Source organism: Coregonus clupeaformis, chromosome 37 (genome assembly GCF_020615455.1).
Source record: "Coregonus clupeaformis isolate EN_2021a chromosome 37, ASM2061545v1, whole genome shotgun sequence".
NCBI lineage: Eukaryota > Metazoa > Chordata > Actinopteri > Salmoniformes > Salmonidae > Coregonus > Coregonus clupeaformis.
The window spans coordinates 24,873,708-24,889,531 of record NC_059228.1 but is presented as its reverse complement, the minus strand read 5'-3'; the positions used below and the strand labels follow the sequence as shown (position 1 = coordinate 24,889,531).

The 15,824-nt window shown below is 45.2% G+C and overlaps 1 protein-coding gene across 2 annotated transcripts in view; it reads right to left on the bottom strand.

The window, feature by feature from the left end:
- Window positions 1-15,824, bottom strand: part of LOC121553393 (cGMP-dependent protein kinase 1) — a 169,753-nt gene that overhangs the window by 141,516 nt on the left and 12,413 nt on the right. Inside the window, exon 1 of one of the 2 annotated variants that reach the window (XM_041866460.2) lies at window positions 5,902-6,371. The exons of the other annotated variant lie outside the window; for it this stretch is intronic. Coding sequence (XP_041722394.1) covers window positions 5,902-6,206 — 305 coding nt within the window. The 5' untranslated portion in view covers window positions 6,207-6,371. Of the gene's footprint in view, window positions 1-5,901; window positions 6,372-15,824 lie in introns of those variants that run through there. 2 annotated transcript variants of the gene reach the window in all.

The window sequence follows — 15,824 nt, the reverse complement described above, 5'->3', positions numbered from 1 at the left end:
GTCCGCGGTCAAACGACCACCCCTCATCACTGTCAAACGCTCCCTAAAACACTTTAGCGAGCAGGCCTTCCTAATTGACCTGGCCCAGGTATCCTGGATGGATATAGATCTCATTCCGTCAGTAGAGGATGCCTGGTTGTTCTTTAAAAGTAATTTCCTCTCAATCTTAAATAAACATGCCCCATTCAAAAATACAGAACTAAGAACAGATATAGCCCCTGGTTCTCCTCAGACTTGACTGCCCTTGACCAGCACAAAAACATCCTGTGGCGTACTGCATTAGCATCAAATAGCCCCCGCGATATGCAACTTTTCAGGGAAGTTAGGAACCAATATACACAAGCAGTCAGGAAAGCAAAGGCTAACTTTTTCAAACAGAAATTTGCATCCTGTAGCACTAACTCCAAAAAGTTTTGGGACACTGTAAAGTCCATGGAGAATAAGAGCACTTCCTCCCAGCTGCCCACTGCACTGAGGCTAGGAAACACTATCACCACCGATAAATCTACAATAATCGAGAATTTCAACAAGTATTTTGCTACGGCTGGCCATGCTTTCCACCTGGCTACCACTACCCCGGCCACCAACTCTGCACCCTCCGCTGCAACTTGCCCATGCCCCCCCCGCTTCTCCTTCACACAAATTCAGACAGCTGATATTCTGAAAGAGCTGCAAAATCTGGACCCCTACAAATCAGTTGGGCTAGACAATCTGGACCCTTTCTTTCTAAAACTAGCCGCCGAAATTGTCGCAACCCCTATTACTAGCCTGTTCAACCTCTCTTTCGTAACGTCTGAGATCCCCAGAGATTGGAAAGCTGCCGCGGTCATCCCCCTCTTCAAAGGGGGTGACACTCTAGATCCAAACTGTTACAGACCTATATCCATCCTGCCCTGCCTTTCGAAAGTATTTGAAAGCCAAGTTAACAAACAGATCACCGACCATTTCGAATCCCACCGTACCTTCTCCGCTATGCAATCCGGTTTCCGAGCTGGTCATGGATGCACTTCAGCAACGCTCAAGGTCCTAAACGATATTATTACCGCGATCGATAATAGACAGTACTGTGCAGCCGTCTTCATCGACCTGGCCAAGGCTTTCGACTCTGTCAACCACCGCATTCTTATTGGCAGACTAAATAGCCTTGGTTTCTCAAATGACTGCCTCGCCTGGTTCACCAACTACTTCTCAGATAGAGTTCAATGTGTCAAATCGGAGGGCCTGTTGTCTGGACCTATGGCAGTCTCTATGGGGGTGCCACAGGGTTCAATTCTTGGGCCGACTCTTTTGTCCGTGTATATCAATGATGTCGCTCTTGCTGCTGGTGACTCTCAGATCCACCTCTGCGCAGACGACACCATTTTGTATACATCTGGCCCTTCATTGGACACTGTGTTAACAAACCTCCAAACGAGCTTCAATGCCATACAACACTCCTTCAGTAGCCTCCAACTGCTCTTAAACACTAGTAAAACTAAATGCATGCTCTTCAATAGAACGCTGCTGGCACCCGCCCACCCGACTAGAATCACCACTCTCGACGGGTCTGACCTAGAGTATGTGGACAACTATAAATACCTAGGTGTCTGGTTAGACTGTAAAATCTCCTTCCAGACTCACATTAAGAATCTCCAATCCAAAGTTAAATCTAGAATCGGCTTCCTATTTCGCAACAAAGCCTCCTTCACTCATGCTGCCAAACATGCCCTCGTAAAACTGACTATCCTACCGATCCTTGACTTCGGCGATGTCATTTACAAAATAGCCTCCAACACTCTACTCAGCAAATTGGATGTAGTCTATCACAGTGCCATCCGTTTTGTCTCCAAAGCCCCATACACTACCCACCACTGTGACCTGTACGCTCTTGTTGGCTGGTCCTCACTACATGTTCGTCGTCAAACCCACTGGCTCCAGGACATCTATAAATCACTGCTAGGCAAATCCCCGCCTTATCTTAGCTCATTGGTCACCATAGAAGCACCCACCCGTAGTCTGCGCTCCAGCAGGTATATCTCACTGGTCATTCCCAAAGCCAACACCTCCTTTGGCCGCCATTCCTTCCAGTTCTCTGCTGCCAATGACTGGAACAAATTGCAAAAATCTCTGAAGCTGGAGACTCTTATCTCCCTCACTAACTTTAAGCATCAGTTGTCAGAGCACCTTACCGATCACTGCACATGTACACAGCCCATCTAAAATTAGCCCACCCAACTACCTCATCCCTATATTGTTATTTATTTTGCTCTTTTGCACCCCAGTATCTCTATTTGCACATAATCTCTTGCACATCTAGCATTCCAGTGTTAATACTAATTGTAATTATTTTGCACTATGGCCTATTTATTGCCTTACCTCCATAACTTGCTACATTTGCACACACTGTATATATATTTTCTGTTGTATTTTTGACTTTATGTTTTGTTTTACCCCATATGTAACTCTGTGTTGTTGTTTTTATCGCACTGCTTTGCTTTATCTTGGCCAGGTCGCAGTTGTAAATTAGAACTTGTTCTCAACTGGCTTACCTGGTTAAATAAAGGTGAAATATATATATATTTTTTATATTACACATATTGACTGATCCTAGATTTCAACCCACACTGAAACGGAAAACTGTAATTTATACACTAATTTTAGGTATTATCAACAGTAAAAAACTCTGAAACGTTTTCCTGCAGCATACTGTAAATGATGGTGCATTGTGGGAAAATTGCTGTATTTCCCAAATGGTATTGTAATTCCACCCCACAGAATACAGTACCGTACTGTGTCTTTGGAGCGGCAAAAACCTTTTGACAACTAGTTGGTGCATGGTTTTGTTGTTTCTGGCCCATTAACATATTTTGAGGCATGCCTTGTAAGGGGCTATATTTGTTGCACACTTGAGTGAGAATGCTGTACTAATTTAACTCCTACCGTAGTATTCATATCCTTTGATATATTCCACATTTTGTTGTGTTACAGCCTGAATTCAAAATTGATTAAATTATTTGTTTTTCTCACTCATCTACACACCCCACATAATACCCCATAATGACAAAGTGAAAACATGTTTTTAGAAATGTTTGCAAATGTATTGAAAATTAAATACAGAAATATTTATTTAAAAAAATTTACATAAGTATTCACACCTTTGAGTCAATACATGTCAGATTCACTTTTGGCAGCGATTACAGCTGTGAGTCTTTCTGGGTAAGTTTCTAGGAGCTTTGCTCACTTAGATTGTACAATATTAGCACGTTTTTATTTATTTTATTCTTCAAGCTCTGTCAAGTTGGTTGTTGATCATCGCTAGACAGCCATTTTCAAGTCTTGCCATATATTTTCAAGCTGATTTAAGTCAAAACTGTAACTAGGCCATTTAGGAACATTCAACATCATCTTGGTAAGCAACTCCAGTGAATATTTGGCCTTGTGCTTTAGGTTATTGTAATGCTGAAAGGTGAATTTGTCTCCCAGTGTCTGTTGAAAAGCAGACTGAACCAGGTTTTCCTCTAGGATTTTGCATGTGCTTACCTCTATTCCATTTATTTTTATCAACAACAAAAAAAAAATCCCTAGTCCTTGCCGATGACAAGCATACCCATAACATGATGCAGCCACCACCATGCTTGGAAATGTGAAGAGTGGTACTCAGTGACGTGTTGTGTTGGATTTGCCCAAAAAATAACACTTTGTATTGAGGACATAAAGTTAATTTCTTTGCCACATTGTTTGCCGTTTTACTTTAGTGCCTTATTGTAAACAGGATGCATGTTTTGGAATATTTTTATTCTGTACAGGCATCCTTCTTTTCACTCTGTCATTTAGGTTAGTATTGTGGAGTAACTACAATGTTGTAGATCCATCCTCAGTTTTCTCCTATCACAGCCATTAAACTCTGTAACTGTTTTAACGTCACCATTGGCCTCATGGTGAAATCCCTGAGCGGTTTCCTTCCTCTCCGGCAACTGAATTAGGAAGGATGCCTGAATCTTTGTAGTGACTGGGTGTATTGATACTCCATCCAAAGTGTAATTAATAACGTCACCATGCTCAAAGGGATATTCAATGTCTGCTTTTTTTATTTGTACACATCTACCAATAGTTGCCTTTCTTTGCGAGGCATTGGAAAACCTCCCTAGTCTTTGTGGTTGAATCTGTTTTAAATTCAATGTTTGACCTTACAGATAATTGTATGTGTGGGGTACAAAGATGAGGTAGTCATTAAAAAAGCATGTTAAACACTATTATTGCACATAGAGTGAGTCCATGCAACTTATTATGTGACTTGTTAAGTACATTTTTACTCCTGAACTTATTTAGGCTTGCCATAACAAAGGGGTTGAATACTTATTGACTCAAGATATTTCAGCTTTTTTTTAAATTAATTAGTAAACATTTCTAAAAACATAACTCCACTTTCACATTATGGGGTATTGTGTGTAAGCCAGTGAGTGACACAAAATTTGGGAAAAGTCAAGAGGTGTGGATACTTTCTGAAGACACTATATGTGGTTATAGTGCCCCATCAATTTAAAATGTATAGCGGACAGATTGGAGTGACAGCTAGTCTTGAACCTTAAATGGTTGAGCATTCTCCCATGTCCTTTTGGTCTGTTTTGCCCTGTAATTGTTTTCAATTTGGAAGCCTTTCTTAATGCCTTAATGAATATGCTGTAATGTGTAAACACTTTACCTAGTAACCAACCTTCTTGCACCAATCCCTGGTAATTACAGTAAAATATTGTGAAATACAAACCCCTCCCCTCAATGAATTTAATTAATTCATCCATTCATTCCGATTATGGAAGCATTAGCTTAATTACAGTATAATACAGTCAATGTTACGGTATTGTACTGTGTCATTACACAGAACTTGCTTTGATACCATATTTATATTACAGTAACTGTACTGTAATATAAAATACTGGATTTTACTTGCCACCGAGCTGCCTGTAAATTACTGTCGAATTCATGGTAACCCCTTTACAGTGCACCTGTTGGGTGTCAGACATGATGAATCTACAGAAAACTATATGAGTTTATTATTCAACAGTAAAAAAGCTGTAATGAAGCTGGTATTTTCTGCCCTTTGTCATTCTCCTGTTTATGTACTCACCCACAGCCATTTGCATATATCCTACTGACTGACTCTGCCAGGCTGGTGTGTGTGTGAGCAAGTTAGTGAGCGAGAGAGATAGAGAGATAATGAATTAAAGTTGCAATATGTAACTTTTTGGGGACCCACAAAATTCACATCAAAATTTGACTTAAAGATCTGTAATTCTCATTGAAAGCAAGTCTAAGAAGCGGTAGATCTGTTCTATGTGCAATATTTCTATGCTAGCCCATTTGTAAGTATATTTTTTGCTCTTTTACTTTCGGTTTTGTACACCAGCTTCAAACAGCTGAAAATACAATATTGTTGGATATGGAAAATATATTTCACAGCTGTTTAGATGGTACAATGGTTCTCTACACTATTCTTGCTTGTTTTGTCACATAAACTGAAATTAGGCGAACTATTAGAATTTTAGTAACCAGGAAATTGAGCAATTTCTACATAGTGCATCTTTAATAATTCATGGATGGATGGATAAATTAATTAATTAATTAATTGACATTCTTCTTTCAGCTTCTAAAGAATTTATTCACTGAGCCATTACAGTCAAATAAGGTATACCATTTGATACACAACGCAATGTCAAAGGGCAGAAAGAAAAATAATTAACTGCGGGAAACCCTTGATTTGAAATATCAATAATATGATTCTGACAGGTCTCACACCTGATGCGCCATACGCACACTTAGAATTAATGCACAATGGATAAACACAGCCACGGGCTGTATCACATAACGTCAAAACATCATACAGTAATGCAGAAACAGGCACCCCTGTTGTAACTGTACACCTACTGTGGACTTTTGGGGTAGAAAGGCAGCGTGACATGGCTAAGATCATGGATGTCGAATGCGGTGGGTTCGGCAGATATCGCCTGTCTCTTCGTTCGCTGGTGTTCGTGCAGCTCGGTCTGTTTGACGACCTGTTGGGCGGCCGGTTTGATAACGGACCGGTATTTATCTAGTTCGTTCTGTAGTTTTTGTATCAGTTCATCTTTCTGGTCAAGCTCCAGTTCTAGCTCGTCAATGAGTGCGTCCCGCTGCCGCAGCTCCTCAATCTTCTCCTGAAGCGCGTATTGGAGGTCGCGCAAGGTACCCATGTTAATCCCAGACGCAAAGGGAACTTCACAAAACTTTATCCAAAGCTATCCAGTCGATACTGTATCCTATTCCTTCTCCTCCTCTTCCTGACTGAAAACTGTATTGCGCATCAACAGCTTTAAACATATATCCTCCCTCCAGTCCTTGATTCCCAAACGGCTTGCTCTCCGTTGACGACAGGTTCTGAATATTTAAATAGGCAAATATAGTGGAGGAGGCGACACTGAAGGTGAACCCCCGAGAGCACTGCAGTCTGGAAATGTAGTTTTGTCTTTCTCTCTCTGCCTGAGAGAGAGCAAGGCGAGAAGGGCACCTACAGGAATCCGAGGTACAATGCAGCCTGTGCGCACGTGAGTGAATTCTGTGAGAACAAAACTTACAGGGCAACTGGACCAGATACCATAGGCACTCCTGAAATAACAATAACCAACGTTGGCTTTGGCTAAGGTTGAGTTGCCATTGAAATACATGCATAGCCGGGGGAAATAGGTGTGTTGAGGGTGCTGCAGCACCCCCTGAAAAATCAGAATCCCCCAAAATATTAATAAAATCATATACAGTCCCAGTCAAACGGTAGGACACGCCTACTCATTCCAGGGTTTTTCTTTATTTTTACTATTTTCTACATTGTAGAATAATAGTGAAGACATCAAAACTATGAGATAACACATATGGAATCATGTTGTAACCAAAAAAGTGTTAAACAAATCAAAATATATTATATATTTGAGATTCTTCAAAGTAGCCACCGTTTGCCTTGATGACAGCTTTGCACACTCAAATAAAAATATGTATTTAGATCTTCTTTAGTTATGTACAGTCATGGGTCAAAAGTTTTGAGAACGACACAAGTATTGGTCTTCACAAAGTTTGCTGCTTCAGTGTTTTTAGATATTTTTGTCAGATTTGTTGGTACCATTCTTTATTCATGGCTGTGTTCTTAGGCAAAATTGTGAGTGAGCCCACTCCCTTGGCTGAGAAGCAACCCCACACATGAATGGTCTCAGGATGCTTTACTGTTGGCATGACACAGGACTGATGGTAGCGCTCACCTTGTCTTCTCCGGACAAGCTTTTTTCCGGATGCTCCAAACAATCGGAAAGGGGATTTATCCGAGAAAATGACTTTACCCCAGTCCTCAGCAGTCCAATCCCTGTACCTTTTGCAAAATATCAGTCTGTCCCTGATGTTTTTCCTGGAGAGAAGTGGCTTCCTCGCTGCCCTTCTTGACACCAGGCCATCCTCCAAAAGTCTTTGCCTCACTGTGCGTGCAGATGCACTCACACCTGCCTGCTGCCATTCCTGAGCAAGCTCTGCACTGGTGGTGCCCCGATCCCGCAGCTGAATCAACTTTAAGAGACGGTCCTGGAGCTTGCTGGACTTTCTTGGGTGCCCTGAAGCCTTCTTCACAACAATTGAACCTCTCTCCTTGAAGTTCTTGATGATCCGATAAATGGTTGATTTAGGTGCAATCTTACTAGCAGCAATATCCTTGCCTGTGAAGCCCTTTTTGTGCAAAGCAATGATGACGGCACGTGTTTCCTTGCAGGTAACCATGGTTAACAGAGGAAGAACAATGATTTCAAGCACCACCCTCCTTTGAAAGCTTCCAGTCTGTTATTCTAATTCAATCAGCATGACAGAGTGATCTCCAGCCTTGTCCTCGTCAACACTCACACCTGTGTTAACGAGAGAATCACTGACATGATGGCAGCTGGTCCTTTTGTGGCAGGGCTGAAATGCAGTGGAAATGTTTTTTGGGGATTCAGTTCATTTTCATGGCAAAGAGGGACTTTGCAATTAATCTGATCACTCTTCTATAACATTCTGGAGTATATGCAAATTGGCATCATAAAAACTGAGGCAGCAGACTTTGTGAAAATTAGTATTTGTGCCCTCAGAACAACCTCAGTTCGTCGGGGCATGGACTATAGAAGGTGTCAAAAGTGTTGCACAGGAATGCAGAGTGGCACAGTGGTCTAAGGCACTGCATCGCAATGCTAGCTGTGCCACTAGACATCCTGGTTCGAATCCAGGCTCTGTCGTAGCCGGCCGCGACCGGGAGACCCATGGGGTGGCGCACAATTGGCCCAGCGTCGTCCTGGGTAGGAGAGGGAATGGCCGGCAGGGATGTAGCTCAGTTGGTAGAGCATGGTGTTTGCAATGCCAGGGTTGTGGGTTCGATTCCCACGGGGGGCCAGTATGAAAGACATAGTCACCTGGTAAGTCTATGTCATGGAAAGAGCAGGTTTTCTTAATGTTTTGTATACTCAGTGTATTTTGCTTAGTGACGCGCGCTGTTGAGTTTTGGCTGTATGTGAGAAAAATGTGACCATTCGCACAATCATCCTGAAATCTCATAATAAATTAGTTGGTGTTTTTAAATTAGGTGGTGTTTTTTGTCTTACAGTAACGTTATATGCTATTATATTTGGTTCTGTTGTGTAGAATACTATCATTACATGATCTTGCGCACATTGATTCAGCTTTGATCTAACTTTAATAAACAAGCACCATTCATCAGTGAAATTCACCAGAGTAGCCAGTTTTCTGGGCAGCCGAATGAATAGAGCAGAGACTGTGCGTAAAGTAGAGAATTCCAGAAGCTTCAAACCGTTTGCTGTCGGAAAGAGGATTCCAGAGAACTCGGATCGGCAGCCACTCCAAAAGAAGTAGCGTTATTACAATAATGCTAATACACTATATATACAAAAGTATGTGGAAACCCCTTCAAATTACTGGATTCGGCTATTTCAGCCATACCCATTACTGACAGGTGTATAAAATCGAGCACACAGCCATGAAATCTCCATAGACAAACATTGGCAGTAGAACGGCCTTACTTAAGAGCTCAGTGACTTTCAACGTGGCACCGTCATATGATGCCACCTTTCCAACAAGTCAGTTCGTCAAATTTCTGCCCTGCTAGAGCTGCCCGGTCAACTGTAAGTGCTGTTATTGTGAAGTTGAAATGTCTAAGAGCAACTACGGCTCAACCGCGAAGTGCTAGGCCACACAAGCTCACAGAATAGGACCACCGAGTGCTGAAGCGCAGCGCGTAAAAATCATCTGTCCTCGGTTACAACACTCATCTGTCACTCATCAACACTCATCTGTCTCAGTTCCAAACTGCCTCTGGAAGCAACGTCAACACAATAACTGTTCGTCGGGAGCTTAACGAAATGGCTTTCCATGGCTGAGCAGCCGCACACAAGCCTAAGATCACCATCTGCAATGCCAAGCATCGGCTGGAGTGGTGTAAAGCTTGCCGCCATTGGACTCTGGAGCAGTGGAAACGCGTTGTCTGGAGTGATGAATCCCACTTCACCATCTGGCAGTCCGACAGACGAATCTCGGTTTGGCGGATGCCAGGAGAAAGCTACCTGCCCGAATGTAAAGTTTGGTGGAGAAGGAATAATGGTCTGGGGCTGTTTTTCATGGTTCGGGCTAGGCCCCTTAGTTCCAGTGAAGGGAAATCTTAACGCTACAGCCTACAATGACATTCTAGACGATGCTGTGCTTCCAATTTTGTGGCAACAGTTTGGGGAAGGCCCTTTCCTGTTTCAGCATGACAATGCCCCTGTACACAAAGTGAGGTCCATACAGAAATGGTTTGTCGAGATCGGTGTGGAAGAACTTGACTGGCCTCCACAGATCCCTGACCTCAACCCCATCGAACACCTTTGGGATTAATTGGAACGCCGACTGCGAGCCAGGCCTAATCGCCCAACATCAGTGCCCGACCTCAGTAATGCTCTTGTGGCTGAATGGAATCAAATCCCTGCAGCAATGTTCCAACATCTAGTGGAAAGCCTTCCCAGAAGTGTGGAGGCTGTTATAGCAGCAAAGGTGGGACGAGCTCCATATTAATGCCCATGATTTTGGAATGAGATGTTCGACGAGCAGGTGTCCACATATTTTTGGTCATGTAGTGTACCTTTTTTAGTCCATTCAGATTTCTGATGCACGAGGGGTAAAAAAGCCAGAATCCAAGGATTAGAGACTATAGGACAGGATTCAAATACACCACATAAAGGCAGAGGGATGAAGGGTGATGATGAGGATGATGATGGTGACCTTCTGAGTGGGAGGTCACTGTATTCCTCTGGTGAGGTAATGACCAGCACGTTCCTTATCTAATCTGCAGTGTCTTCGCTCTGAGCTGTGGTGTCAGCTTGTGTTATGTCATTAATGCATCTGAAATCCACTGAACTTCATTAGACCTTATACTCACTGGTCTCATCCAGAATACGTTATATCACTGATGAAGGTCAATGCAGCTGAGGGTTTATGTTAAATCAAAATGCAGTGATGTGTGATATTGTAAAATCAAAGGACGGTAGTCACTAGATGGTCATGCCAGAAACGCCATTGTAATATCGTCACTAATGACCAACAAGTAGCCTACATTAGAGGTAGGGTCAGGGTTAAGGTCGAGGTTTGGTGTTAATGGTTAGAATCTTATTTGTGGTTAGAAAGAGCTGTAGCTCTGTTCATTCTACCATGGCCAGTCACCAGACAGTATGATGACATGAAAAAATATAAAATGTGCCCTCTTGTGGTTGTATGTGATACCAGTGACTGAGCAGTTGGGGAGAAGATCTGAACACTAAATACAATGTCTGATGCACACACACTTTTTGATCAATGAATCTCAGAAACCAGTGATCTAGAGAAATCCCATTATCGGACCCTAATCATGCTGAACTGTAATATATATCCTAATAATATTAATAATAATAATAATAATATATGCAGTTTAGCAGACACTTTTATCCAAAGTGGCTTACAGCCATGCGTTCATACATTTTACATACGGGTGGTCCTGGGAATCAAACCCACTATCCTGGCTTTGCAAGCGCCATGCTCTACCAACTAAGCTATAGAGGACCACAAACTGTGATCACACACCACAAACTGTGTCTGAAGGATCCTTCTCTATGTTTTCAAAAGGTCTAGATAGAAGAGTTTGTTCTGCCCAACAATTCAACAGATGTTTTTACCATGTTATTACCGTGCTATGACAATGCTATTACAGCACTGTAAGACTGGCTATGATATGGTGACAGTGATATATCATATTGGCTGTAATAGTGTGGCGATGAGAGTTGGCTTGAAGATCAAGAGCCTGAACCTTTTAGTGGGTGCTTTAGGGACAACAAAGTTTAAACAACTCGGACATAATATATGATATAGTAAAACAAGAATGCTTATCACTTATGCAAGGAACAGTTTAAGAGCCAAGTTTATACTCGTTTCCCTTTTAGCTTCAGACGTCATTCGTGAGGAGATCAAGTATTAGTGTAAACGAAATACTTTACTAGAGACCTCATTACACAAACCTACAGACCTACAGATGCAGGATCTTAATTTGATCCCCCTGTTGCAGGAGAATTTCTATAAACTTTCCAGGAAATGTAAAACATGTAGTATATTTGAGGTTTGAAAAGGCTTCTGAAGTTTGTAATTTCCACTTTGAAATTCCAGAATTGATTTTCCCTTACGAAAAATGTATCAACCCCTACAAAAATGTCCAATAATTATAATCCAAATAATAATTCACATTTCCTGTTGTTGCAGGATTATTTTCCTGCTGTAGCAAACTGGCTCAAATTAAGATCCTACAACTGTATGAGGCATTCTAGGTCCAAGAGTTTTTCCTGGCCAAGTGATATGACCAGGAAAACATGCCCTGCATCCCAACACTTCCTTTTAAACCAATGCTTTTACATTTGTAGGGAGTAGGGTACTGATCACATCAACTCCTGGCCCTAGGCATTATTTACATCCACTGGAAGGCTGCCGTTTGTCAAGCTCCGACCCAACTTTGCTATTTTGTGATTATTTTGTTGTTTATTTTTACTCTATTTTCACGAAATGTATACGTTATTATTTCTTACAACCGACAAGAACTCTTGAACATTAGATTGGCAGTTACTTACCCCAATTCAGGCTTCTACTTCGACTCATCTGCCCTGGGCTCTCTCTGTAATTCCAACCCAATTTTCGGCCTATCCAAGAGGAAACGCCGGAGTTACAGAGGCAAGAGAGGGGGGATCCTGGTGAGATTATGGCGAATGTCGCGCCCTGACATTGAGATCTCTAGTTGGGTTGGTCAGGGTGTGAAATCTAATTTATATATTTCTATGTTGGCCGGGTGTGGTTCCCAATCAGAGGCAGCTGTCGGTCGTTGTCTCTGATTGGGGATCATACTTAGGCAGCCATGTTGCCTACCTTAGTTGTGGGATCTTGTTTCTGTTTGGCTTGTTTGATGTTTAGCCTCTTGAACTTCACGTTCTGTTGGATTTTGTTATTTTGTCGGTGTTAATTAAAATATACGACTATGTACGCATACCACGCTGCACCTTGGTCCGATCCTTTATACAACGAACGTGACAGCGAAGGGAAAACCGGATACCTCTTCCCTCCATTCTACTGGCTAATGTACAGTCACTTGATAATAAGATGGATGACCTCCGATCGCGGATTTGCTACCAACGGGACAGATCATGACGACGTACACTTGCTTCCTGTTTACAAGCAGAAGCTGAAACAGGAAGTACCCGCAATTTGCTCCGTTGAGAAATGGTTACCAGAATCAGAGGTTATTCTACAGGACTGCTTTGCTAGCGTTGATTGGAATATGTTTCGAGACTCCGCTGATAACATTGAAAATGCATCGGCGACGTTGTGCCCACGGTGAGGGTTCGCTGCTTCCCCAACCAAAAGCCCTGGATTAACACGAGGTTGGCGCTAAACTAAAGAACAGGGCTACCGTACACAGAGCTATCGTAGACAACCCTGATGCTATGGCCGAAGACAGGAATAAGTACAAGAAGTTCCGCTATGACCTCCGCAGAGTCATCAAACGAGCAAACAGACAATATAGGAATAAGGTGGAATCATATTACATAGGCTCCGACGCCCACCACATGTGACAAGGGCTACAGTCCATTACGGATTACAAAGGAAGACCTAACCATGATCTGCCCAATGATGCCTCTCTACCGGACAAACTCAATGCATTTTATGCACGCTTTGACAACAACTGTGACACTCTGGCTCCGGGACTTTTGTATTTGAGCCAGGGTGTATTTGTTTTGTTGGGTTTTGTTGTGGGGTTTTGTTGTATAGGGTGTATTCGTTTGGTTGTGTTTTGGGTGAGTAATTGTAGTGTCGTGTGACTCCCAATCGGAGGTAACGAGTGTCAGCTGTCGGCTCGTTATCTCTGATTGGGAGCCATATTTAAACTGTTTGTGTTCTCATGAGGGTTGTGGGTTTTTGTTCCGTTTTCAGTATTTGTAACTGTGGACTTCACTAGCCGTCTTTGTTTATTGTTTTTGTCGTTCGTGTCTTTACTCTAATAAAGTCATGTTCACTCAACGCGCTGCGCTTTGGTCTCCTTCACTCCTCGACGAACGTGACAGAAAAACCCACCTTAAAAGGACCAAGCAGCGTGTCAAGCGGCAACAGGACCCAGCTCCAAAGGCTTCCTGGACATGGGAGGAGATTTTGGACGGAAAGGGGTCCTGGACTTGGGAGGAGATCCTGGATGGGATGGATCGCCGTCCATGGAGCGAAACGGTGGAGAGGCGACGGCGAGAGGAGCAACGGCGTCAGCAGGGCCATCGTCGGAAGGACGAGAGGCAACCCCAAAAAAGTTTTTTGGGGGGCACATGGCTAGGCGGCTGGGCAGCAGGAGGCTGCCACAGGGCTGAGGGAGGCAGAGAAGGGGCGAATTCAAGAGGCAACCAGGTTACGGGGGTCACTGGTCAAAGTAGGGAAAGGAGATGTAGGGGCACGGCGAGTGGTACTGGGGTGTATTACCAGTCCGGTCCGGCCCGTTCCAGTTCCCGGGGTAGAGCCAGTGGTGTGTGCCTCCAGTACGGTCCGGCCTGTTACGACCCCTCGCACCAAGGATACGGTGCGCTGCGCCAGCCCGGCCCGGCCTGTTCCGGCCACTCGCACCAGGGATACGGTGCGCTTCGCCAGCCCAGCCCGGCCTGTTCCGGCCACTCGCACCAGGGATACGGTGCGCTTCGCCAGCCCGGCCCGGCCTGTTCCGGCCACTCGCACCAGGGATACGGTGCGCGTCGCCAGCCCTTTCCCACCAGTGCCTACACCACGCACCAAGCCTCCTGTGTGTTCCCCGAGTCCTGTGCGTCCTGTTGCTGCTCTCCGCACTAGGCCTTATGTGCGTCCCCAGGGTCCAGCATGCCCTGTTCCTGCTCTCCGCACTAGGCCTTATGTGCGTCCCCAGGGTCCAGCATGCCCTGTTGCTGCTCTCCGCACTAGGCCTTATGTGCGTCCCCAGGGTCCAGCATGCCCTGTTCCTGCTCTCCGCACTAGGCCTTATGTGCGTCCCCAGGGTCCAGCATGCCCTGTTGCTGCTCTCCGCACTAGGCCTTATGTGCATCCCCAGGGTCCAGCATGCCCTGTTCCTGCTCTCCGCACTAGGCCTTATGTGCGTCCCCAGGGTCCAGCATGCCCTGTTGCTTCTCCCCGCACTAGCCCTGAGATGCGTGTCCTCAGCCCGGTACCTCCAGTTCCGGCACCACGCACCAGGCCTACGGTGCGCCTCAGACGGCCAGAGTCTGCCGTCTGCCCAACGGGGCCTGAACTGCCCGTCTGCCCTAAGGCGCTTGAACTGGCCATCTGTACTGAGCCTGCAAAGCCGCCCGTCTGCCATGAGCCTTCAAAGCCGTCCGCCAGACCGGGAGCCGCTAGAGCCTTCCGCCAGAACAGGATCAGCCAGAGCCTTCCGCCAGACAGGATCAGCCAGAGCCTTCCGCCAGCCACGAGCAGCCAGATCCGTCAGCCAGCCATGAGCAGCCAGATCCGTCAGCCAGCCATGAGCAGCCAGATCCGTCAGCCAGCCATGAGCAGCCAGATCCGTCGGCCAGCCATGAGCAGCCAGATCCGTCAGCCAGCCGCGAGCAGCCAGATCCGTCGGCCAGCCATGAGCAGCCAGATCCGTCAGCCAGCCATGAGCAGCCAGATCCGTCAGCCAGCCGCGAGCAGCCAGATCCGTCAGCCAGCCATGAGCAGCCAGATCCGTCAGCCAGCCATGAGCAGCCAGATCTTTCAGCCAGCCATGAGCCGTCCAGCCAGGATCCGCCAGAGCCGTCCAGCCAGGATCCGCCAGAGCCAGCCAGCCAGGATCCGCCATTGAGTCCGGTGCTGTCCCTTAGCCCGATGCTGTCCCTTAGCCCGGTGCTGCCCCTTATCCTGGTGCTGCCTCTTAGCCCGGTGCTGCCCCTAAATCCAGGTGGGGTAAGTTGGAGGGTGGTCATGTGGAGGAGGCTAGGGAAGCGGGTGGTGACTAAGGTGGGGTGGGGACCACGACCAGGGCCAGAACCGCCACCGTGGACAGACGCCCACCCAGACCCTCCCCTAGACTGTATGCTGGTGCGCCCGGAGGTCGCACCTTTAGGGGGGGGTACTGTGACACTCTGGCTCCGGGACTTTTGTATTTGAGCCAGGGTGTATTTGTTTTGTTGGGTTTTGTTGTGGGGTTTTGTTGTATAGGGTGTATTCGTTTGGTTGTGTTTTGGGTGAGTAATTGTAGTGTCGTGTGACTCCCAATCGGAGGTAACGAGTGTCAGCTGTCGGCTCGT